The sequence below is a fragment of the Aulonocara sp. 'chitande type north' Nkhata Bay genome, linkage group LG7 (genome assembly GCF_057382095.1).
Source record: "Aulonocara sp. 'chitande type north' Nkhata Bay isolate Kocher_YH1m ecotype deep benthic linkage group LG7, A_spYH_male_GT1.1, whole genome shotgun sequence".
Classification (NCBI taxonomy): Eukaryota; Metazoa; Chordata; class Actinopteri; order Cichliformes; family Cichlidae; genus Aulonocara; species Aulonocara sp. 'chitande type north' Nkhata Bay.
Window position 1 is genome coordinate 63,801,163 of NC_141350.1, and position 25,811 is coordinate 63,826,973.

The following is a 25,811-nucleotide window of genomic DNA, read 5'->3' on the forward strand; positions in this document are numbered from 1 at the left end:
CAAAAAACAGAGTGTAGAAGGGTGGGCGAGAGAGGTAGACGGAGCAACTAGAAGAGAGAGAGACTGGGAGGGACCGTGGGTGAGGTTCACTTGGATCCAAAACCCAGTGTAGCAACAACTTATTAGAGAAACAAGGCAGAACGTTCTGGAGCAACAACTTTTCCTGAATAAAGCAGAAGAAGAAGAATTCAGTCACTTACGGAATCTGGGATTGCTTTTAACACAGAAAAACTGTTGTATGCTCTCACTTTGGAGAACTTTTACTGAGCTCTGTGCTTCAGGAGTGCTCCGGAAATACAGGAAGTGGTCTCATTAATACTGACAAGTTTTTCAGAAACAAAAAGACTAAAGTTTCCCTGCAGCTGCAGAGGCAGTGAAACTTGGGCTGACTACTCTGGCCAGACTTATTGAGTTTTAGTCATGTCGGGCATGCTTCCCCTCTTTCTCGTATCTTTGTGTCTGATCGTGGGCTCAGTCCAGAGCCAAAGCTCGTCTCAGGATGCCTTTATAATCCAGTACCTGGAGAGGAGACTGGCTCAGATGGAGGTAAGCTGATGTTGGTTCTTCTGTTTCACGTCAACTACATGTATGTGCATCTGGCACGAGGTCAGAGACACAAAGAGCATAGACTCAGCCCCCACTTATTAACTGCTGTTTGTAGTGTTACTCACTTTGCTTTGACATTTTGCTGAATGGTGCAGTTCAGTTCAGAAAATTTCCTCTTTACTGCATAATCTGATCATCTAGAGTTGTGGAAATCTAAATGAGGCAACAAAAAATATCAGTCAGTATGTTTTTCCAATCTATAGAAATACAACATGTCTCATTATGGTGGGTTTACTACATTTTGAAGGACTTTCAGGTACTAGCTTAGTCTGTTATCAAAATCCAGAAGTTTTGCAGAACTGGAGCAAATAGAGAAAAGACTGATCAGTGAACTTGTGCAGTTAAAGAGTGTTTGGCTGGAGGCTGTCAAGATACAAATTATGCCAGTTCCATCATTCTTACTGTTTATGCAGCGTGGGATTACAGAACAGCTGGAGCCAGCCCCAGCTGTCATAGAGCGAGAGGGAGAGAATACCCTGTACAAGTAAAAGAAAGAGAAGAAGAAAGAAAGAAAAAAGTAGGGAGGGGAACAGAAACACAACTAAATCAACATATGATGTAAGCCCCAGACATGAACACTAACACTTAACAAAATGTCAGACAAGTGAGCACAGGAGAACCAAGACATAAACACAGAGGCTAGACACAGGCAACATTAAGGGCAACTGAAAACTACTAATAGAAATCAAGACATGAGCCAAAAGGCAGGGCTGCAAAACTGAAACTCATCTCTGGAATAACTATAAAGCAAAAACTGAACTCAAACACAAAATGATGTCACGATAAAGTTTCCAGTTTATTAGCAAAGAAAAACCAAACCAGGAATCCAGAAATCCAACAAACACAAAACTTGCTCTGACAAAAAACGGGGGTGAACTGTGCAATCTGTGGAGGAGAGAGAGTGTAAGCGAGTGGTAGTGAATGAATCCCAAAGCAGGCAGTCAAAGTCTTCAGCCTTACTTTTGCTGTGATATTTCCATAACCAGGAAGGAAGAGTCCATACTACAATCCAGGGCACTGGGGAGTTTGGCAGAGAGTGGGCAGGTGGTAGCGGTTAGGAGGGCACGATTTTCTGGTTCCGAAAAGCATTTGGAAATCACCAGGAAAGAAGGCTGGAGATCAAGGACCGTTTGAGTTGAGTTCAGCTGACGGCTGGTGGGCACCGAAGAGGTGAAGACAATCTGGCGATGATCTGCTGCACACGGCGCTCTGAAATACTGCCCGCTACATGAAGAGCAGCAGATCAGGTGTGAAGGAAACCATCCAACTCCCAGACCCTTCCAAAAAAAAAACTATTTCCACACAAAACAAAAATAAACAGGAATGCCCTGATCATGACTTAAAACAGTGAAACCAAGAATATGAAACTGGGATCAAGACAATAAAGTGTTTCTATAGATATTCCTCATTTGGTTTTTTGATGGCAGTGGTGGTGAATCCTGTCTAACACTATGTTTTCCAAACAAGGTTGAGATCTGGTGACTGTGTAGGCAATAGCAGAGAATTCACACCATTTTGATTTTCATTAAACCTTCAGTAAGCCTCCATGCCCTGAGGCTGAGGTCACTGTCATGCTTAAACAGACCACTATGATGTGGTCCACTGTGTTTCATCTTAATAGAGGTGAATGCTAAGAAAAACTTTGTGACACCTTCCATTAAGGGAACAAATGATCATCACACTAGATCCCATCACAGTGGGAGGCTACAGTTCAGTTTTTACCTCTGAGCCGTAAAAGGGCCGATGGAGTATTGTCACCCTGCCTGGCAGACGGCCGGGTGGGTGGGTGACATGAACAGTGAGAGGTCAACTTTTCTTGTGAATGCAATAACTTAAAAACAAAGCAATGCATCAAGTGCTATTAATGTACAGAATGAGTGGAGCAAGACTTTGTGGTATTGTTCCTGACCAAGTAAAATTTACGTGAACCTTTTTAGGTTCCATCAGTTCTCAAACTAAATATTCTCATTTTAACTCCTTTTCTCATGAAACCAGGAACGCCTGAATCAGTGTGAGCAGAGCACCACAAGCGTCACCCAAAGAACCTTTGACCTTTCCAGTGAAATCAGAGGTTATCTGTCTACACTCAGTGTTCTCAGGTAACATATGTGAAAGATCTCCTTTACAAAGTTTCTCTCAGTACACACTATTTAAATGAAAAATGAATGAAACAATGACAAATTTCCAAGAGACTGAATGAAATACATGAAATAAGCACTGTTTTGCTGTACAGATCAGAGGTGAAGAGCCAGATGGATGGCATGTCTGTACGTGTAGACCGGATGGAGAGAGAGCTGGAATATTTGGAAAACAAAATTCCCAGTCAGTCTGAAATTGAGATGGAGGAGGCACTGCTGGAACAGCAGATAAAAGCGGCAGAACTCGACCTACTGAAAAGGAAAGCCAAGATCAAAGTGCAAAATGGTGCTTAAATAAGACGAGATATTTAAAGGTCCACATAACATAAGTTTGGAAAATAGAAAGAAACAACAAAATGTTCATTCCTGCTTCTGTGCTTTTTCCAGACTGCAGCACTGGTCTGAGTCAAATCAAGTCTCTCAAGATTGTGAAGAAGGCAGGAGACACCTATGGTTCCTGGTTCAAGGACCCCTCGGAAGGATCAGCCAAGGTCTCTTCTTTTTTTATAGATGATGAAATAACTGGTTGTTTGCAGCAGAGGTAAAGCTGTCTTTCCTTCTGAGCTGCACTCTTCTGTTTATCTTTCTCTCACTGTCGCTCTGTTAATGGACACTCACTGATCTGTTCTCTGAATAATCAAAATGAATCATGCTTTTTGGACTATTTTGTCCTATGTGATTGGATCAGCTGTTATCAGATGACCACCTGTGATGGAAATGGCTGGCTTAAGGTGATAAAACCACATACAATTATTACCAACTGAGCAGCTTCCCTCCATTCAGCAAAACATTTTAACATCTTTGAGCTCAGCTTCAGATCATTTGGTTTTATAATGCATAATTTTACTCCCTTGGCTCTCACTTTCCTTTCAAGTTTGACACTAGCTGTTGTAACATTTGTCACTTTGTATCTGAAGAGCCAGATATTTCCTGATAGGAGTTAGTGACAAAAAATATGGTTCAGCAGGGTAAGAAAATTGACCTCTGTTTTTCAGGGAGCCAGAAAAACAGCTCCCAAAGATGCTAATTTTTCGGTATTTCTGTTAAATATGTATGTTTTCTTTGCTTGCAGTGAGTGAGCAAGTGACTAAATAATAGTTCACAACTTTAATAATTACAAAGCTACATTTAGCCAGTGCTTTAGGAATTCCTCCTGGGACTGAACCAGGAATCTTTGGCTTGTTAGGCAAATGTGTAAACTATGGAGCTCCTAATAATTAATAATTCCACCCAGATGTAAATGGGTGGGTGTATTGTAGCTATATAAGATTGGCCAACAGAATAAAACCACCTGCCCAATATTCTGGAGCTGAACTTAAAAGCTGAGGCCAGACTGCAGTTTATTGTTTGGCCAATTGAGGCTTGTTCCAAAAGTGAGACAATTCCCATGGACTGCTGTGTTAAAGTGGCAAAATTTAGTGCTTTAAATGAACATGTTTACAGCTGCATGATCAGGTGTGTTAACAGACTGTCCAAGAAGTCTTTTCAAACTTTATAAGTGAGTAAAATTCTATGATTTTATTTAAATGTTAGTTAGAATAAAACAGTGTCTGCGGCTGTTCACACATGCACCCTGCAGATGTACATTACTAACCACACTTACTAGATTTAGGTAATAAACAAACTTTTCTGTGCAAAAGTAGTTTTTCTGGCTCTAAACACTTAAGATGATGCCAACCAAAATGCTAAAAGCTTTTTAAAACAGCCTTTTTATACAGTTTATTGTAAAGAATAGAATATAAAGCTGAGCTGCAAAATCTCAGCTTGTCCCAATGTGAAATCTTTCAGATTTATCTGCTCAGCGGAATTCGTAACGACACCATGCTTGAGTACGTTTCCCTGCAAAGCTTCACAGAGAGGACTTCATCTCCAGCAAAGGTGGTGCAGCTGCCTTTCCACTGGCAAGGATCGGGTCATGTGGTCTACAATGGATTCCTCTACTACCACAAAGCAGATACAACAAACCAAATAGTGAAGGTTTGTAAGTGATTTAGCAAACATGAATGTGACGTTGTTCATGTGTACTTCACATCAAGGCATTCTTGTGTTGATTTGCACTCTGTGTACAAAAGGGGTTGATTAAAGTTGTTCATGTCGCTTGGCAACAGTTCCTGGATACAATTGCAGTTTACCAGTTTGAGACTTCATAACAGGGAGCTTAGTCACTGAGGAGTCGGTCTTGTTTTCTTTCCTTCACTTCTGTGTCAACTGAGGTCAGTGAGCAGAGAAAACAGTTTTGTTCCAGTAGAGCTAAAGACTTTTGTCAGGATACTTTAGGGGGATTTGAAGAATTTCCAGTATTTTATTCCATTAATCACAAATATAATACATGTCTGTGAGGAATGTCATATTTGCCTCAGTTGTACTTAATATCACTTTCTTAATAGTAAATAGTAAGCAATGTGGTGTCCCTCTCATTGCCATGCAAGTGATTCTGACCTACTCTAGCTGACATGGGAGCATTGCTAACACAGCTAATTTGTGTAAGGTCGCTCATGTGTGCACTGGTTTTCTTTCTTTTTCTTCTTACAGAAGCCTTCTTTAAGTAGTACATAAAGTAACCACATTTTGATAGTACTTGGCTTGTCTGGGATTTTTAAAGCCTTTGGTTTGTACAAGCCAAGTACTAGTCACCAAAATTAAATAGAGTCTACATTAATATTCAATTCATTTTATTATTATTTATATACCACCAAATCACAACAACAATCGCCTCAAAAATGCTACTCTGAAATGAATCTTTTGTAAGCTTGTTAGCATGCTAACGTTAACTTTTATCTTAGTCCAGTTTCAACATGCAGTACCCTCCAACTCTGTGCTAATAAAGTGACTAAAATAGCACACCACTGTTCACATACTTTCAGTAGTTACTCAATCTAATTATGTGGTTAGATAAAGTGACTTAAACAAAAGGCCCTCTATGCTATAATGATGTCCATTCATATCAATTAAATTCCTAAAGGTAGACCTGCTGAATGGCACAGTGGTGGACAGCATGCTTCTTCCAGGAGCTGGTCATATGCCTGTTTACAGTCTGAACCCTAACACTTACCTGGACATGGCTGTTGATGAACTTGGCCTCTGGGTCATCCATGCAGATGCTGAGTATGGAGGAAACCTGGTCATCACCAAACTGGAAATAGGTAAAGTACTACTCCTGCTACACATACACAGTTCTGTGAAAAAGGTTTTGAGTATATATATATATATATATATATATATATATATATATATATATATATATATATATATATATATATATATATATATATATATAATAAAACAAGCATCAGAGTGGTTTCTGATCCGTAGACTGTATTGAAAAAAAAAAACTTTTTTTATGGGCAACAGGAGGCGAAATGTACGGGAAAACAGGCATAACCTTATTTGCTCTTTAAAAACGTATGCGTTTATGCTCTCAGGTCATTCAACAAGTCAGAAAGGAGGACTATACAGATCTAAAGGTCTTTCAAAGTTTTTCTGTACATGGGCTGCTTGTTCACTCATTCTAGTTCTTGCTCCTAACAGTTTTCAAAGGAGTGCTTTATTTATTTATTTGGACAAGTGGAGGTCAAAAGAACACGAAAGGCTAAAAAAACAACAGCTATTGCAAGTGATTACTAAAAAAATTGGAAAAAATTCTGGTAAAGACCTGATACAGGACCTGAGAAATGCATTTGGCCCTGCAACTGACCCATTTACTGTGCAGTTTATCATTACCATAAATGGTCTCATCAAAGCATAAAAGTATAGCACGGTTTTGATTCCCCATGCAATAATATCTGTAAAGCATCTGAAAGGAACTGGCTTCATTTTTCAGCATGACAATGATCCCAAACATACTGCTAATGTAGTAAAAGCATACCTGGATAGAACAACACACAATGCAACACTATCAGTCATGGATTGGCCTTCCCAGAGCCCAGAAACATTATTTAAGCAGTATGGGATAATCTTGAGAGAGAACATAACAAAAGGCAGCCAACATCAAATGTCCTTCAAGATGCCTGGAGAACTATTCCCCTAGACTACTTAAAAAAATAGCAAGAAGGGTTCCCTAACATAGAGTTCAGGCTGTGTTGTGGTCACAGCAAATATTTGCTTTAAAACTATAAGAACTGCATAAACTCTATTTTTTCCTATATACTATGTAAATTTAATAAATGCACCTGTATTGCATATTTTTTGGGAAATGACTGGTGACTCAAAACTTTTGCCCAGAGCAGTAAATCCATCTTTTGTACCCTCTATGGTTTGATCTCGCCACTTACATAAAGCAAGAACATATATCCATTCAGTCCAGCTTTGTTTCTTTATATGTTAGGAACCTTGGCAGTAGAGTCTGTGTGGGACACACAGTGTAGAAGCCATGACGCTGAAGGAGCTTTCCTAATATGTGGCACCCTTTATGTGGTCTACAACACACGCTATGGAGGACGTTCCACCATACAGTGTCTCTATGACATCCATGACACCATTCACAGGTTGGCTTGTACACATGCACATGCATGCACAGTATACACCTGCATACATACATACAGTATCTACATGACAAACCACTTTCTTTTCCCTGTGCCATCCCGTTCCCTGTGCAGCAATGAGAGTCCTGTGATGTTCTTCCCGAAACGTTACACCAGCCATAGCAGCATCCACTATCACCCCGGAGACAAGCAGCTGTATGCCTGGGATGACGGCTACCAGACGATTTACAAAGTGGAGACACGCAAGAATGACCAAGTCATTGCAGACTAATATTACAACAGTGTTAATATACTGATGTTTGTTGAGGACATACAGTGGGGCAAAAAAGTATTTAGTCAGCCACCGATTGTGCAAGTTCCCCCACTTAAAATGATGACAGAGGTCAGTAATTTGCACCAGAGGTACACTTCAACTGTGAGAGACAGAATGTGAAAAAAAAATCCATGAATTCACATGGTAGGATTTGTAAAGAATTTATTCGTAAATCAGGGTGGAAAATAAGTATTTGGTCACCTCAAACAAGGAAAATCTCTGGCCCTCACAGACCTGTAACGTCTTCTGTAAGAAGCTTTTCTGTCCCCCACTCGTTACCTGTATGAATGGCACCTGTTTGAACTCATCATCTGTATAAAAGACACCTGTCCACAGCCTCAAACAGTCAGACTCCAAACTCCGCCATGGCCAAGACCAAAGAGCTGTCGAAGGACACCAGGAAAAGTATTGTAGACCTGCACCAGACTGGGAAGAGTGAATCTACAATAGGCAAGCAGCTTGGTGTGAAAAAATCAACTGTGGGAGCAATCATCAGAAAATGGAAGACATACAAGACCACTGATAATCTCCCTCGATCTGGGGCTCCACGCAAGATCTCATCCCGTGGGGTCAAAATGATCATGAGAACGGTGAGCAAAGATCCCAGAACCACACAGGGGGACCTGGTGAATGACCTGCAGAGAGCTGGGACCAAAGTAACAAAGGTCACCATCAGTAACACACTACAACGGCAGGGAATCAAATCCCGCAGTGCCAGACGTGTTCCGCTGCTGAAGCCAGTGCATGTCCAGGCCCGTCTGAAGTTTGCCAGAGAGCACATGGATGATACAGCAGAGGATTGGGAGAATGTCATGTGGTCAGATGAAACCAAAGTAGAACTTTTTGGTATAAACTCAACTCGTCGTGTTTGGAGGAAGAAGAATACTGAGTTGCATCCCAAGAACACCATACCTACTGTGAAGCATGGGGGTGGAAACATCATGCTATGGGGCTGTTTTTCTGCCAAGGGGACAGGACGACTGATCCGTGTTAAGGACAGAATGAATGGGGCCATGTATCGTGAGATTTTGAGCCAAAACCTCCTTCCATCAGTGAGAACTTTGAAGATGAAACGAGGCTGGGTCTTCCAACATGACAATGATCCAAAACACACCGCCCGGGCAACAAAGGAGTGGCTCCGTAAGAAGCATTTGAAAGTCCTGGAGTGGCCTAGCCAGTCTCCAGACCTCAACCCCATAGAAAATCTGTGGCGGGAGTTGAAAGTCCGTGTTGCTCGGCGACAGCCCCAAAACATCACTGCTCTCGAGAAGATCTGCATGGAGGAATGGGCCAAAATACCAGCTACTGTGTGTGCAAACCTGGTAAAGACCTATAGTAAACGTTTGACCTCTGTTATTGCCAACAAAGGTTATGTTACAAAGTATTGAGTTGTATTTTTTTTTATTGACCAAATACTTATTTTCCACCCTGATTTACGAATAAATTCTTTACAAATCCTACCATGTGGATTCATGGATTTTTTTTTTTTTTTTTTTTTCACATTCTGTCTCTCACAGTTGAAGTGTACCTCTGGTGCAAATTACTGACCTCTGTCATCATTTTAGGTGGGGGAACTTGCACAATCGGTGGCTGACTAAATACTTTTTTGCCCCACTGTAGCTGCTTCGCATTGTAATGTACTGGGTACCCCTTAAGTGTAATTATTCAACATTCCCAAGAAAAATTGCTCTACTGGTGTTGTTGCTGTTGAAAGATGTGGTAACCAAAGAAATGTTTTAAAATGTTTAATTTTAATGTGTAGTTCAAGGAAAGATGTATTTTAACCTAAAACAGGGTTGTTTTCTGTCTTGGTTTACCAAAATATAAGATTTACACTTTATGATTTTTGTGATCAAAAGACCTCACCGTAACGATGTTATCACTATATTTAGAGAAAAGTTTTATGAGGCAAAAAAGCAGAAATTCAAATAGAAAGTTTGCATTTAAACTCAAAACTGCCATTAACTGTGCCAACATATATAATGCATGCTATTTTTATGCGAATTTCTGACACTATAGTGATATGCTGATATCAACTAGGCACCCCAGTGTTAAAATATGACAAGAAGCAGGTCCAGAACAAGTTTTAGTGTGTGATGAGTGGGGTGTGAGAATGTGTTGGTTAATTCTGCATCCTGCATTAAAATCTCTATTATCACTTGAAAATCATGCAAAAAAAAAAAAAAAAAAAAAAGCACGTCTAGGAAAGCTAATCATAGGGTATTTTATAATCTGCTGTTGTTTAGTGCTCCTTTGCTGGCAATGGATGCTGCCTTTATCACTGTGAAGGGTTATAGAAATGAATTCCATGTCTAACTGAAGCCTTTTTAAGCATTGTACTTTATACTTTGTAGCAACACAATAAAGAGCATTTACATGTCAGGGTTTTCAGTATGTTTTTCAGAATGATGAATTCCATCTTAAAAACTGTTTGAAATATGTAACGTAGAATATGTCTCTGTCAGCTGAATAGCTGAGTTCTCCCAAAAATGTTGGCATTATTTCATTGCTGAAGTTGGTCAACAGTCTACCCAGTTGTTAAAATCTTCCAATCCCTCATGTATAAGTTGCTAATATAGTAGTATTGTAAAGCTTATTTATTGCACTTGAACACAGTAGAATTACACAAAAAAAACCCTACTTAAATCAGTATTGAAGACAATGAGGAGTGAAGATTCGCGGAGGCAGAGCAAGGAAAGGACAACCAAATGTCAACATTGTATATTCTGCAAACAGTAACAAAATAGTGCTGGAAACTCTCATTTCATTTACACTACACATTCTCATCGACATCAAACATTATGCCAAAAAGCAGATTCAGTTCATGTAAGTGTTGAAATGAGTGATGAAACGTGTCTCCCACTGAAAACGCATCGTCCAGCTGAAGAGAATCAGCTTTCTGGGATTTCCTTGCATTTATGATTGAGCATGCATCAAGACATCAAAGAATAATGTTCTCAGTTTACGCAGAACCAGAGTGCATGCTGCATTCATTCTCTGCACATTTGCATCTTCTTGTAGAATGCTCTTAAAATCAGAATCTTAAGAGGATTTACTTTTACATTATCCAGTTCTCCTCAAAGTACAGCAGGCATTCAGTAAGACTAGACTAAAACTTCAATACGACACATAAATTGTGGAATCTGCTTTTTACAGATTGTGTTGCCATAATCTGCAACAAACGTTATTTATTAGTTTGATATAGATGAAGGTTCTATTTTGAACTGTTTGTGACTTTTAGTGTGAGTGCGCTGAGATGGTTGGAAATGCATGTGAATCAGATGTAAATAGTGCGACAGCGCCCTCTCTTGGTTATGACCGGTTATACGTTTACCTTCGTTGTGTCCCCTTTGCATTAAAGTCTCAGAGTGGATTACTTCATTTCCCTTGTTTTAAACGTGATAGAAAATGGTGATGTAAAAGATAGTAATAATTAACTGTGACAGAATAAATATATTTCATTTATTTGCAAAAAGTCAAAGTCAAAATACTGATAATAAACCACCATTTTCAAGAAGTTTCAAGAACTTTGCTCTTTCTTTTTTTGCTTTCCCCATTAATTATCACATGGCCTAACAGGTGTACTCGGGGACCCTTAAGGGCCTGACCCCAGGGTGGAGAACTGTGAAAATCAGCTCCATGCTGACCAGATACATTCGAATACTGCGTTTGCTTCAGTGCATTAATATTGTTAAGTCACATTTCACTATATATATCAGGTCTTAAGCTTCTTTATCTTAGAAGAATTATATTGTTGTTTGATGTTTAGTCATATAGATTTAGAGCATTTTCGCATCACTCATTTCAAAGGTTCTGATTTACCCGCCCATTTTCGGTTGGAGATGACGTGGGGAAAGGGGGCGGTTCCAGAGCGGCCGGTTACTTTGACTGCAGCGGCAAGAAATCATTTGGACGGTGAATTTCACTTTTCCTTTTTGGGAACGGATGAAGTAGTGTTCGAAGGATTTTCTCATCACCATGAAGCGGAGAAGCAATACCAACGTCACCAGGAGGAGTTCAACAATTAAAAGGCGCAGTGAGAATTTGCGTTTTGATGAATTCGGCTTTGCTCTCACTAAAAAAAAGGACCAGAAACTTCATCACCGGTGTCACGATTACAGGTGCGGAACAGGTTCACGATACATTAGCTCCCGTTTAAGCAACTAGCCTGGCTTATTATGCTCCTCACCCGAGTCATTTACTCCTAAACGCCAGTTATTTCAGTATTCACTGTCTCAACTGTGTTCTTTAACTGTATGACTTTAATCTTGTTGTTAAAGTAAACTAATCACTTCAGTAAGTTATAGTCGTGGTAACATTAGCTGTCGGCTTTAAGAGTTTCTAACTATCTTGTTCTTAAAAGTGTAAACCTCGTTGTATTAATAAGGTTAAAGTCTTTTAAATTATTTATCGCCAACTGTATTGATCCATTTATTAAATAGAATCTAAGTTCAACAAGTTGCTGAAACAAACAAGAAAAGCTGAGTTAAGCGGAATATTTATAATGTTAGACAAAGCTACTCTGCTAAAAACTATTTCAGGTGTACCTTGCAGGCTTACATGTCCACACGTCATACACGTGAAATGATAATGAAAATGCAAAAATCTCTACTTGAATACTTCCTTCAGTGAGTATTGCATTACACTCTGACTAGCTGCAGTCATGGTTTGTCAGACACTGAGCACTTAAAGCCCAGAGTTTAGAATTACTGAAAATGACACTATCTGTCTGATTGAAAAAGCTGATGAATCAGCCCAAGCTCACCATGTTGTGTTGTCTATCAGCTACCCCCAGCTGAGCTCAGTGAGGGTGAAAGAGCTGTGTGAGCTGCTCAGCTACTGGAATGGAGCCAGCTTTATCTGCAAGAGCCAAGTAAGACTTGTATAAACTACAAAAAGCACTGATGAAAATCTTGTGTTTTGCACATTTGGCAACCATTCGAACATGCTTGTTTTCTTCGCACTCTTGCTGTGTTTTCAGATTGAGCGATTTATCAAAATGGGTATCCCTCCAAGCCTGCGCGGCAGAGTATGGAAGTGCCTGCTTACCACTGATATTTTGAGAGATGCCAGTGACTTCAACTACCAGGTAATATACCATGTGACATCCAAAAGAATGACATTGCAAAGCTGCACACTTTAACACTGAATTGTCATCATAAAGTTGCCCACAACGGTGTACAACCGCTGTAAAAAAGTATTTCCATGTTTGCTTTGTTTGCTTTTTATTTACTGGTGGAACATTCTGGCTTCATGGAACATGTCTTAAACAAATATAATTTATATGGCATATTTTTATAGATTGAGCAAAAAGATGGAATTGCGCAATATTGAGGGGGGAAATATTTGTCAGACTGATATCAGGACTGCTGGCCATGTCACTGAGTTAACACTTTGTGGAAAGGTGCATTGTCACCCTAAAAAAGTAACTTCATCTTCACCAAATATATTTTACAATAAGGAAAGGGAAAAGGTGTCCAAATTATGAGCTTTGAGTTTAGTGTTGATGTCATGCTTGCCATCTCCTCTGGCTCTTTATCTGGCATCAACCCCTTGTCACATGAGTGGAGGAAAGTCCCTTTTTTCCTTCTCACAATCGGTGCAAAAGTACCAGACAAAAGTATGAGCATCATCTCTTGGCCAATATAGATTGATGATTCATCAGTGAGCATCGCTTTCAACTGCAGCCCAGGATTGTTTCTCTTTAGCTCACTGTAAGCTTATTTTCTTCTGTGTGCATGTGAGTGCTGGTTTTCGTTTCAGTTTCAGTTTTATAGCTCTTTGCTTTTTCAGCTGAGAGCTCTCTTGATGAACTTCCTTTAAATCACATGCAAACTACAGACTAGTTTACATATTTAGGTTTCTGCAAGTATTATTTGCAATGTGATTCCATAATTTTCTTTTTCATCTACTTGATGTAGAGAAGGACAAAACATGCTATTAATTAAAATAAGTGAATTTAATATGGTTTAGGTTTGTTTCGTGAAGCCAGAATGTTCAGCTCTTAAACAGAAATAGTTTTGAGACATATTTTTGATTTCTTTATTTGCTGCAAAGTAAAAAAGTTGAATAAACATCCTCCAAGAGTGGCGATTCCATATATTTTTTCAATCTATCCGTTTTGACCAGGAATTTTAAAAGAATTTGGCTACCATTTAACTTTAGTTGTGTCATTGAGCCATTGATTAGTCTTCCTTGGAAAAAAAATGCTGGCAATTTGCCAAAGAAAACAACAAAAACAACAACAAAAATCCCCTCATTTCAGATTTTAGATGTGTTGACTAAATATTAGGATGGTTTATACTTTTTATTTGAAAATAAATTACAAATACTCCCATCTGGGCACTTATTTCGTTTTTAGTCATTTTTGACATTTCTGCAACCTTGGAAAATGGATGAGAAATGTTTCTGCCCAACTGGACATGAATGAGAAATTCTTGTGTACCTTCACATTACGTGCAGTGTCACAGGTTTGAAACCCATGTGCTTTTCCAATGATATGTCAGATTCAGATTGTACTGATACTGCAGTGTGTCACTGCGGGAGCAGCTCCAAGTTTTCCACACAGTAGTTACTGTTTGAAAAACATTTTATGTGAAACAGTGGCAGCCTGGAAGCGCACAAAAAAGAATAATTTTGCAACTTCACTGTATGAATTCAAGTGAAACAAAAATGTGTGAACAGCTCGTGAGATGAAGTTGCAAAGAAGGGGATAAGTTCTACATCTGCTGAATCAAACCCAATTTGGCAATTAAGTAATGTTAACTAGCCAACATTAGTAGCTGTGTTATTTCCTGTAACACTAAGCAGTAGGACTGCATCATACAATAACTTGGCTAACGATAATGTTAGCTAAGCACAGGCCTAGAGACCTGCAGCCTGTAGTTGCTGAATCTCACTTAATTAACCAAAAATAACTGAGAAGGGGGGGGGGGGAGAGAGAAAATATCTCTCCCCTTCTCCCTTCTTTACTTCCAACATAATACCAAATAAGAAAAATGTATTTGTTAATTACCTCTCTGGTCGATTCACTAGTGGTGTTTGAAAAAAGTCTGTAAAACATAGTTTTGCAATATTTTGCATGGTGATATTGTATCGATACAGATACACCAAATATCAGTGTTTTATTAAATAATTTAAAGTACTCTGAGAATAATACAAACAAGAGGGCTTATCTCTTGCACCACCATCCTGAAATAGTATTAGTTACACAAACTTGCATTAAATTGATTCAACGAGGGGGGGGGGGAAAGCATCCAACACTGAACATACTTAGTTTGACATACCTACCTTCTATGTCAGAGAGTGCTAAAAGCTCAGTCAAACAAGTAAAATAGGTCAGCAAGGTCCTTGCATCTACACAAAAATAAATAAATCTGTGGCTGCCAAGTAGAGTTGGATGTCTCGAGACCATTTTACATGGTCTTGGTGTTGTCTTGGTCTCGGATCCCTCGGTCTTGTCTTGGTCTTGCTGTCTCAGTTCAACATAGTGGTCGGGAGATTTGGAGTCAACAGTATCCATGACACACAACGTAATGTTTTATAATGTGTCATGCGCAAAAGCACCAGCTCTAAGAGCCGTGCTTAGAGTGCTTTGTAGTGAATCAGAAGAGTCGACTCCCCTTGAGCGAGAGCCAGCTCCTCACTTAATTTCCTTTCGCTGCTCAGCTCTCACACAGTGGCTCAGCTATGCTCCAAGCCCTCCATAATGTGGCCAATCACATGCGAGGATATAGGATAATATCATCATGTGAAAAACAGAGGGTGAGAGACGCGACAGTCAAGTGGAGCGTGTGTCTGTCCCCTCAGTGAGTGAGTGAGACATTAGACAGCAGTGAGGAGGGCTGTGCGAGTCCATCGCAAAAACACATAAATATGCCTGACACCCGTAAACGAAGCAGCATCTGGCTGCAGTTTAAAGACTTTTTTTGTCTCGGTCTCAGTCTTGGTCTCATCTCGACTTTGTCTTGGTCTTGGTCTTGATACTCTCTGGTCTTGGTGTTGTCTTGGTTTAGGCGGTCTTGACTACAAGTCTACTGCCTAGTCATTTTTGGGGGGAATTTTTTTGTAACTTTCATTGATCCATTTTCTTCGGCTTATCCAGTTCAGGGTTGCTGGAGCCTACCCCAGCTGTCGTATGCTGAGAGTCGGGGTGCACACTTGACAGGTAGCCAGTCTGTTGCATGGTTACCACACAGCAACAGACAACATTTGGCCAATTTAGAATTGCAAATTAGAATTAGAGAGATTGTCAAAGGTTTGCAAATAATTGCTCTTTAATTTATATATTCAGACAGATTGCCAGCATGTTGCCATCAGTCTGAATGACTCGAGTCAACTGGCTGCCAGCTGGTTTTATTCTGATTATATTCCTATATAACCGGAAGGTTGCTTAGTGCAAATTCAGTAGTTAGATGTGAATTTCATTTATTAAAGTCAATAAAGAAGAACATAAAGACCCTGCTGTATCCACTGAAATGCAATTTCATGGATTAACAATATACATAAGATAACAACTGAACTTTTTTAAAATGTTTGAGCCAATACGCTCTTTACCTAACACCCTGTTTTTTAATACCCTAACCCAGCTGCTCTGTAGAGCCTCAATGCGTTCAAATGCCACAGTTTCATTGAAGTTTTATTCATCCATGTTACTCTGCATGCATTTAGTGTCTTTCTCCTTCAACCATTAATGTTATTGATGGATTTCTAGCCAGAGTATATGTTGTATTCTTTTCAACAGACATGTTTGTCTGAGGTGCGAGGACCTTTGGTCGACCTGGGAGTCAGTGAATACGGCATCTTGTCTGCAATCACTACACTGAGCGACACTCAGAACAACCTGGGCTTAAACCGTCAACAGTCCACCAGCCCTTCAAAGCCCCGCTACTCTGTCGATGACATCACACTCTTCAGACAAATCGCCCTGGACCTTCGTGAGTTCAGACACTCACTTTACATAGTGTTTCTGTATGTTGCACCATGTGTAGCTGAAACAAATAAAAGTAATGCACTTCATTTGAAATGGTCCATGCCAACAGAGCGTTCCTTCCCTACTCATCGGTCCTTGATGGGAGAAAGTCCCGAGGCCATCGAGGGTCAAGCGAAACTCTTCAGGGTCCTAATCGCCTGCGCCAAATACAACCCAAAGGTTGGATACACCCAAGGTAATGGGACGAATGACTGAACTGTTTGTGCATGTTTTCACTTCCCTGCATTTTAACTGGATATACTATAGTGGTACCCTTTCCTTTTGTCTGCCTGTGCTACACAGCAAATAATATCAATAAATTAGAAACATTTTATTGGTCTTATGCTACATATTGTGGGAGATTTAAACCTAACACTGTGCTCCCTCATCAGTCAGCACACTTTTTTTTGAAAGCTGCTTCAGTTATTCTATAGATACCTGCAGTACATCATGTGACCACTTGATGGAGGTAGATGACCTTTTAATACAGAGCAGAGTTGACGCTGGTCAAGTTGTTTTTAAAAATAGCTCGGTAATAATATCTTTTCCTGTATTAATTGCACATTTCTGTCATGATGCACTTTAGAATAATTTAGTCTTAAAACCTAAAGATCTGCAGAAATAACTACATAAGCTTTTATACCTGCTTTTTTGTTTTGGAATTCTGAAACATCACCATCACCTTTTCTCTGTCTTCCCAATTTTCTTCTTAAATATATAACATCATGGTTAGAATGGCATTTTAATTTTGTCTCTGTAAGAATACTGCTTAGTGTAAAACTGTAGAGAACATTTGTTATTTTGTAAATCTTATATAACCGAAAGCTGATCCCAGTTATCTGCACCAAATAGACAATACTCATAATTACATTTTGTATCTTGTTTGGGAAATGTTTATTAGAAAACAATGTTGTTTGATGGCCCTTTATGAACAATGGTTTCTAGTGATCTTCTGCATGACATTATATATTCTAGAAGTCCTATTTTGAATGTCTTTTAAAATTTATGGGTGGGAGAAAAATTTATTTATGGCCAGTTTCATTGTCGGTGTTGGTGTGCTTGACAATGTCATTGTGCAGCAAGAAAACAATTAACTGATGTCAGACTAATCATCAAGTCAAAGCAAGTCAAACCTGAGGATAGACACAGCATGTCTGAAATTTTTCAGTTATATGCTATGTATAACATTATTTACATGATGTCTGATGATTTAGCACAGTGTAGAGATCATAAGCAGCAACATTCTTTCTTTGCCTGTGCAGAATGTGGTGACACACACCCGTGATTAGCTGGATCTTGAGCACCCCTATAAACACGTGTATATTTTTCTTGACAAACCATATTAATGCTACCTTTTACCCTGTGCTTCATCCAGGAAAAAATGTGTGTGCATTTTACAGGGATGTCCTACATAGCAGCAGTGCTGCTGATGGAGTTGGGGGAGGAGGAGGCCTTTTGGGCTCTGGTGGCTTTGTTGGATAAACCCAAATATCTGGGTGAAATGTTTGACCTTAGTCTCACCAAGTAAGAAAACTTCAGTTCTTATTGTTGGCCTTTATACAAATACAAAGAAAATACAACCAGAGGGTGGTTTATGTGTAGATATAACTGATGTAAATTAAGGATAAGAAAAGAAAAATTCAGTTTTATCTGATAGTTGGGTTATCATGAAACGATCATTACAAACCTTTTGTTGTTGGGGTTTGTTTTTTTTGGTGCCCCTGTGTGTCCCTGTGTGTCTCTGTGTCTGTGATCTGCTAAACTGTCTGGCTTTTTCTCTTCTTGTTGATTAGGGTGCAGCACCAGGTAAAGGTGTTTGACCAGTTCTTAAAACACAGGAAGCCTGAGCTCTCCAAGCACATGGTGAGTCGTTTTACTTTCCGCGTTTCACTATTTGGGTTTCTGCAAACAATGAAAGTTGGATGATAAACTTTAATTTTTGTTAAATTGCTATCTGAGTTACAAAAATCCTGGAAGTAATTTGTTTCAGTTTAGGGATGCCCAAAAGTCACATTATTTTAAAGGGGGGGACAATTTAGTGTCCTGTTGTGCCCACAAGAGGGCACACCAATACAAAGAGACATGCAACTGTTATATAGGTAGATTTGTCTCTGCATGAACATCCTTACACATCTCAAGGTAAAGAAACAACATGAATAAAATTACAGAATGTAACATGAAGCATTAAACACCCTGCTTAGAGCAGAGTTTTGTTGTGAACTTTTTGCTAACATTACTACAGGATTGTTTATGAATTATTCGAGCCCTAAATTGGCCCCATGCTGTGCCTGAAAATTAGAGGATTTTGTATTTTTAAAATGTGTATTAGACACAAGCTTTAACTGTCTGTATACAGTTATTGTTAATGGGTTTTTACACATGCAAAAACATGCTGAAAGAGTTGTTAGAACCAAATTCGGATTTTTACAAACAAAGCAGAACTAGTAAAATGTTAGAAGTCAGGACATTTGAATTTAGTTGCCCATGTAATGTCCATTCAATTATGCTCCCTAATTACAGTGGACCAAAACATTGTCATCTATAAGAATCAGGAAGAGATACACAGCTGTTCTGACTTTGTCACTAAGTAGAGTGATCATGTAAGTGAATTATATTAATGCAACACTTTGTATTCTGTGCAGCAGACACATGGTGCTTTTTGCCATCAGATGAATATTCCATTTCACAGTAAAATGTTTGTTTTTACAACTAGCAGCTAGAGTTGAGAATATAACAGGGTGCTTGAAATCCTTGAAAATGCTTAAATTTTAATATTGTCTTTTCAAGGTTTGAAAAGTGCTTGAATTTCAGATGTGGTGCTTAAACGTGCTTGAAACCGTATTTCATTCACCACAAATAACTATCTGACCAAGCAGTTTTCTTATCAGATAGAGAAATTAAATGAGTCGCAAAGTGTAAAGCAAAATTCCTCCGCCTGGGCCGCCTTGCACCTCTGCATCGTCAGTCTGTTTCAATGCGCCACCTGGCCCCTCCCCCCGGACAGTCTGGGATGAGTGCACAAACTTGACGTTGCTGTTTTAATGAGCGTTTGATAGAAAACGACACTGGTGGAATTTGTACTCTTGAGTCACATGACAGATGAGATGATTTTCAAGTATACATACATAACACATGCTAATTTTTAAAACTATTATTATTATTATTATTTTGCTAGCTATCAAACTTGCTGGAGAAATGATTGAAATGCACTGAGTGTGATGCAGTATGGCAGCGCTATTATAGTAGTTAGTTAAGGCATGGTGATATATGGAATATGCTGTAAGCTAACATTACTTAGCAGTAGCAGTAATGTGAGCTACTTCACTCAAGTGAAAGCTTTAAACGTTAGTCCGATATTTAACTAGCCAACTTATGGCATAAGCAAATAATGGTAATAAGAGGGACTGATCAATATGGGCAATGGGAATAGCCACTTTTCTTTGCTATTGAAGTTCCCTGGCTTTCACTCAAAATCTGTTTATTGTGAGCACCTACACATTAAACAACTTAAAAATTATAAATGGCTTCTAGTTCACATTGAGGCCTGTGGGGCACTATCAGCCACTGAGACAACAGACAAATTTAAGTGTTTGCATAACAGGACCTGACAGGAAAAATGCATATGAACCCTGATATAAGCAAACACTGAAAACTTGGTGCTTATTTGGGTGCCTTTGTTTCTGCTGGCATTATTTGGGGAATCTAAATGGCATTGCTAAAACCACAATAACCGAAAGATTTTAATGTGTGTATGTGTATATACACACATTTGTGTTTGAGACCAGATACAGCTATGTGATGAATGATTCATCTGCAAGCTGAGGCCCTGTAATGTCTCCATCATCAGTTGGGCCTCCTTTCCCATTCAGTCTGTTGGTTCGTTGCTTGTCAAAGTTGTAAAATGAGTGACTTTAGGCGGGGCAAAGACCTACAGCTGTGCAGATTTCTGCCACCAAGCCTACTGTTACTGAACAAGTAACACTTGTTTCATTTAGTGAACCACAGATTGTACTTTTTTTTTTTTCATTTGAGCTTTTCTTTACAGATGTCAGTTTATTCTGTGTACCACATACTACACTAGACAATGTCTGTTTTAAAATGTCTGTATCTAGGCTCAGATTTGCAATAATGATATTCATGAGAATATAGCAAACCAACTACAGAATACTGCTTTATCTGTGATTGCAGCTTGAAGGCAGCAGCATTTTTATTAGTGCAAACAAAGTGAAGGGTGTTTTAGATCTTTCTTTTCCAACCATATAAACTCTGTATGTGCAAGTCAAATGTAAGCGCAAAAGTAGTAGCGCTTACCTAGAGCTGGGCGATAGAACGATAACGATATGTATCGCGATATAACTTTTACTCGATAGAGAAATTAAGCTATCGCGATAGACCTCGCCGCTCTTGTCCTCAAAAAAAAAAAAAAAGGTCAGCCAATCCAAATTAAGTAGCGCAGAGCCGAACCAATCACAGCCGCAGCGTCACGTCGCGTGACTTGTTACATACAGCACAAGTGCCAAGCCGCACGTGTGTTTGTTTGGGAAGCAGCCAGCGGGTAATGGAGGAAATGAGTGTGCCGACTAGAAAAATCAACCGAGCGTGACCGAAGAGAAAACAGATGATGGTTCCAATGCCGGAGAGATTGTCAAACGGAAGAGCCATAGAAGCTCCGTAGTGTGAAGGTATTTCGGCTATTTCAAGTCTGACAAAAAACATAGTAGCGTGCACTGTAAATTGTGCCGAAAGCAAGTCTGGAAATACAATAAACTGGTGCATGCGTCACACTGTGCGCCACGTTATTGTTTCGGTGAAATGGATTTCTACAATACTGTTAATTCTACTCTCTGCAGTGTTTAAATGCTTACATATACACACAGTTACTGTCCCTCTACACATACGACTCGGTTCTGCTTCTATGCCGCAGCTTTGTTTACTTTTACCCACCGAGGCTTCTAGACTTCTGATTGGCCAACATTTCTGCACGGTTAGGAATCTAGCGCCACCTGCTGCTTTGGCATGTTCATAGCAGCGTTTTCCTTCATTTCTGCCTTTATGTGTGTACGGGATTATTTTTTAAAACGAAAACGGAAAATCTCCGTTTTCAAAAATACCCGTGTACGTGTGGACGTAGCCTCAGTCTCTGACTGGAAGCACTAATTCGTCATTCGGCTTTTGTCAGACTAAAGTAACTGTTAAAACTGTTTGAAAAGCTAAGCTATACAACAAGGAGAGATTGAGAATTTCCTTTTAGTTCTCAGTTTATTTGATATTGACAAAAGTTAGTCAGTTTTGTCTGTTCTTCTGTAAAACAAACTAAGATTTATTTTTAGAATTAATATTTTGTTTCTAAGTGGAATTGACAATTTAGTCTGTTTCGTTTGTTCTATTTTGAAACTTAAACGCTTTAGCGGCTGCCTTTTGTGTAGTTTGCAATATTTGCCTTTATTTATCTGAAAAAAGTCTCATGTTCCTTAAGTACATCTACCCTGTTGAACTTATTATGGGAAATAAATATTTAAATAAAACAAGCTGCTGATTATTTCACATTTTACTTGTGAGCAACGGCACATTTAAATCTTACAAATATAGTTATTTGGCTTATATCGTGATAGATATCGTTATCGCCTGAAATGAAAAAAACATATCGTGATATGAAAAAATCTCATATTGCCCAGCTCTACGCTTACCCCAGAAATGTTAAGTAAAAGTATATCACAACTGTTTAATACTTTATTCATTGTTAAATTAAAGTCACTTAACCTCATAAGTCTTCAGTAGCCTGCACTCAATTGTCTTGTATAATAAACCTTACAGATATTGCCTGCCAAGGATGCTTTATCTTAGGTTGTGCTTGTTAACTAGTTGCTTAATGCTCTGCTTTTCTACCGTGTAGCTGCGTCAATTTCCGTTCGTCACTTGCTCTTTCTGTGCAGCATGCCTTCGTGGCCTGGTTGTATTTTGCAGACTGCAGTGCTTTGTTGGAGGTTGTTGAAGTAGCTCGAGTTTTAAGTCGTCATCTGAGGCTTATGCACAGCTCTTGTTCTCTTGTTGTTGCTGTAAACCATGGCCTATGCCGGCCGCTGTGGGCTTTGGGGGGGCTTTTTTGTCTTCTTTTTTTTTTTTTTTTTTTTAAATCAATATACATGAGTTTACCAATTTAAAAAAAAAAAAAAAAAAAAAAAGAATTCATTATTTAGATGACTAATGAACAACAAATAACATCAACAAGGTCTTGTTTTCCCTACAAAAGTATACTTATTCAAATTAGTCTCGCTCTGTATTTTCCTGTGTCATCCACACTCCACCTGCAGTGACTCTATGTTCCATTAGTGTGGCCAGCCTCAGTTTGAGAACCACCATAAATTTATTCACTGATACCATTTGTGCTGATTAATTGTCTCTGAAGGCAAAACACACACACACACCAGGGGTTTATTGTAGGCAGTTTTTCCCTCTCCAAACAGAAGAAGCCTATTAGAGATCAGGGGTCAGCATTTCCTTTGTAGTAGAGCTGTTCATCAGAGTCGAGGCAAACCAGCTGTAAACAGATTTTTGTACTTGTGCTGCACACACCAGACCTGAGCACACACAGCCAGGAGGCATCTTGAATGCCACACTGTCATAAAATAACCAGAGTGTGTGTTCTTTCTTAAAGTATATAGTTACAGGAAAACACCAAAAAAGCCTTTGCAAGGTTGCGTAGTTTGATTTGATATACCTTTATTAGTCCCACAAGGGGAAATTTCCTTGTATGACTGTTATCATTTTATGTAGTGGAAGGATTTTTCAGTAAGGAAATTGGCAATCAGTACTAAAGGGTCATGCCAAATCAGTCCTTCCTGATTTTTTTTTTTTTTTTCCATCCTCCCTTCAGGAGTCAGTGGGAATCTTGTCAGTCCACTTTGTGATGCCGTGGTTCCTGACCCTTTTCACTTCCCTGCCCTGCTGGGACTCTGTTCTGGCTGTCTGGGATCTCATCATTCTACACGGTGGGTGCACAGTCACAGAACTTCACTTGGGTAACTGGCTGCTGGCCTGCAGATTTCAGTAAAGATGACAGTAAAAGTGATCTTCTAATCTAATTCTGGGCACAAAAGCAAAAACTGCTAAAATGTTAAACTACTGCTCTAACTTCTTCCCACAGGCTTGTCAGCTGTCTTCCGTACCGCTCTGACCATTGTTGAGCTCTTGGAGCCCCGACTAATGGACCTGAAGGATGAAGGAGCAATATTACCCCTGCTGTTAAGAGTACCTGTTGATGTGTAAGTAAAATGAGACTTGAGCTTGAGCTTTCTGAATGCTCTGCTGTTGTAGCATTAGTGCACAGTTATCCTTCTATTTCTGACATCTATCATTGTCACATGTCTTTAACTTTCATGCATTAATATTTTCCCAGACCACCCTCATGCTTGAGCTGCATGGGTACAATGTGCTGCACATTTCTCAGAGCCAAGGGCTCAGTTTTTAGGCACTAAATAAAACTCCAGGCAGCTCATGAATATCAATCAGCTCATCAGACTGGACATGTTTGACATCAAGCATTCCAGGAAAAATAGTGTTAGTGTTTTGGCGAGGTTGTTTTCATCCATGTCTGGATTAAACATCCTTTCTGCTAAATTAGTTTCTTCAATGGCAGCCCATGGTGCTTTTGGTTGAAGCCCTCTGTCTCTCTCTCACTATGCTGAATATAAACGTCACATGCCGACGGACATGTTTTGTTGACATGGAGCTGTAGTTATGGAAACTCAGCAGGGTCACTGGGTTTGTGTATACAGTCTGTCTGTGAGAGACGTGCAGCTGCACAGTGAATATTAAAATTCAGTTTATCATATTTGTTTTAATAGATAAGCTCCCTTCAGCTACTTGAATTCTACCCTCCTGTGTGCTTCTCATTGTAGACAGGTGACACTGTGTGGACCCAAGGTTGTTTACCTTGGACAAAGATCTGTAAAGTAGACCCTGGACAAATGGAGGCAACGCAGCCAAGTAGTTTCTATAAGTGTAACTGTGTCACAGGTAGTGATAAAGCACTTTATCATGAGCCAGAGATGGAGCATATGTACTAGATACGCACGAGTGACTTGCAAAGTAGATTAGAAAGGACCAAATATGCAGGACTATTGAGTGTAACAGCTTAATAACTGTTTAATCATGCTGTACTTGTAACATTTATAGCTAACTTACATTCCGCTTAAAAAAGCAATCAGTTGTGTTTTCTTTTATGTTACAAGGAAAGAAACAGAACATTTCGATCCATCTGTGAACCTCTTCTGCAGTTTGTAAAAGCATGCATCAAGGGCAGCACTGACAGGCCCGTTTTGTTCTAGCCCTGGCGTTCAGTGGGCAGCCTGCCATCACGTCACATTGAGAAGTCCTTGTTGCCTGCTTGGCATCATTGCAGAAGCTTGGTCAGAAGTCAACACTAAGTGGTCCGGCTGTCTCCCAGGGCAGGATCTCCTTACAGTGGGAAGATACTGCTGAAGAAAGAGTGAAAGGGGGCAAGTGGGGAAAGGAAAAGGGATGAATGGGGGGGTCAGAGAGGGAAATGGCTTGGGAGAGATGGTACAATTTTTTTATTTTTTCTATTTATTTATTAATTTTTGGGGGGGGGGGAAGAGAGGGACAAAAATGAAGGAGGAGAGGGGCTGAGACCTTCAACCTCTCCTTAATTTTCTTTAAGCTTCTCAGCTCTTCTGCTCTGTGAATGGTATAAATGGGTGTTGTCATGCAGCCACATAGGCCATTCTGATTAATGAGTGGTTGAGAGGCTCATCCATCTCATGTGACTGTCTGTCTACACTTGGCTGTCAGTCAGCTGTCATCTCAGACATAGGCTATAATAATGACTCCAAACACAGCCTATATCACCAGTCAAGGAGCAGCTTCTGTATTTCATACCGGTACATTATTTTTCTTTCTTTCATTTAAACTTTTGCTATTTGTTTTTCAAGGGACTCTTAGAACCACTTCTCATTATTCTTTCTTTTCATTCACATTTTTAAAAATCTCAGGTGATTACAGATTAAAATGAGATATCACATTCTTATGCATCAATATGTATAAGCTGTTAAAACTCTTGAATTACTCACAGCTGTTCTGCATGTACAGGGAGTGCAGAATTATTAGGCAAATGAGTATTTTGTCCTCATCATCCTCTTCATGCATGTTGTCTTACTCCAAGCTGTATAGGCTCAAAAGCCTACTACCAATTAAGCATATTAGGTGATGTGCATCGCTGTAATGAGAAGGGGTGTGGTCTAATGACATCTACACCCTATATCAAGTGTGCATAATTATTAGGC

The 25,811-nt window shown here is 39.4% G+C and overlaps 2 protein-coding genes across 3 annotated transcripts in view; both read left to right on the top strand.

Annotated features, from left to right (window-relative positions):
* On the top strand, positions 1 to 9,920 carry olfml1 (olfactomedin-like 1). Its single transcript, XM_086301913.1, has 9 exons — positions 1 to 546; positions 2,602 to 2,705; positions 2,840 to 3,030; positions 3,132 to 3,235; positions 4,533 to 4,721; positions 5,707 to 5,887; positions 7,069 to 7,228; positions 7,340 to 7,536; positions 9,156 to 9,920. The coding sequence occupies exons 1-8, from the start codon at positions 421 to 423 to the stop codon at positions 7,494 to 7,496; spliced, it is 1,212 nt and encodes a 403-aa protein (XP_086158039.1). The 5' UTR covers positions 1 to 420; the 3' UTR covers positions 7,497 to 7,536; positions 9,156 to 9,920.
* A 1,318-nt stretch (positions 9,921 to 11,238) lies between these two features.
* The window catches only part of LOC147326596 (TBC1 domain family member 2B), a 62,586-nt gene continuing 48,013 nt past the window's right edge, over positions 11,239 to 25,811 (top strand). The window contains exons 1-9 of one of the 2 annotated variants that reach the window (XM_086301916.1): positions 11,239 to 11,659; positions 12,324 to 12,411; positions 12,520 to 12,627; positions 16,282 to 16,474; positions 16,580 to 16,705; positions 17,910 to 18,033; positions 18,303 to 18,372; positions 23,384 to 23,498; positions 23,654 to 23,771. In XM_086301916.1, coding sequence (XP_086158042.1) covers positions 11,517 to 11,659; positions 12,324 to 12,411; positions 12,520 to 12,627; positions 16,282 to 16,474; positions 16,580 to 16,705; positions 17,910 to 18,033; positions 18,303 to 18,372; positions 23,384 to 23,498; positions 23,654 to 23,771 — 1,085 coding nt within the window. In that variant the 5' untranslated portion in view covers positions 11,239 to 11,516. The remainder of the gene's footprint in view (positions 11,660 to 12,323; positions 12,412 to 12,519; positions 12,628 to 16,281; positions 16,475 to 16,579; positions 16,706 to 17,909; positions 18,034 to 18,302; positions 18,373 to 23,383; positions 23,499 to 23,653; positions 23,772 to 25,811) is intronic. The other variant, XM_086301915.1, reaches the window with a different exon arrangement.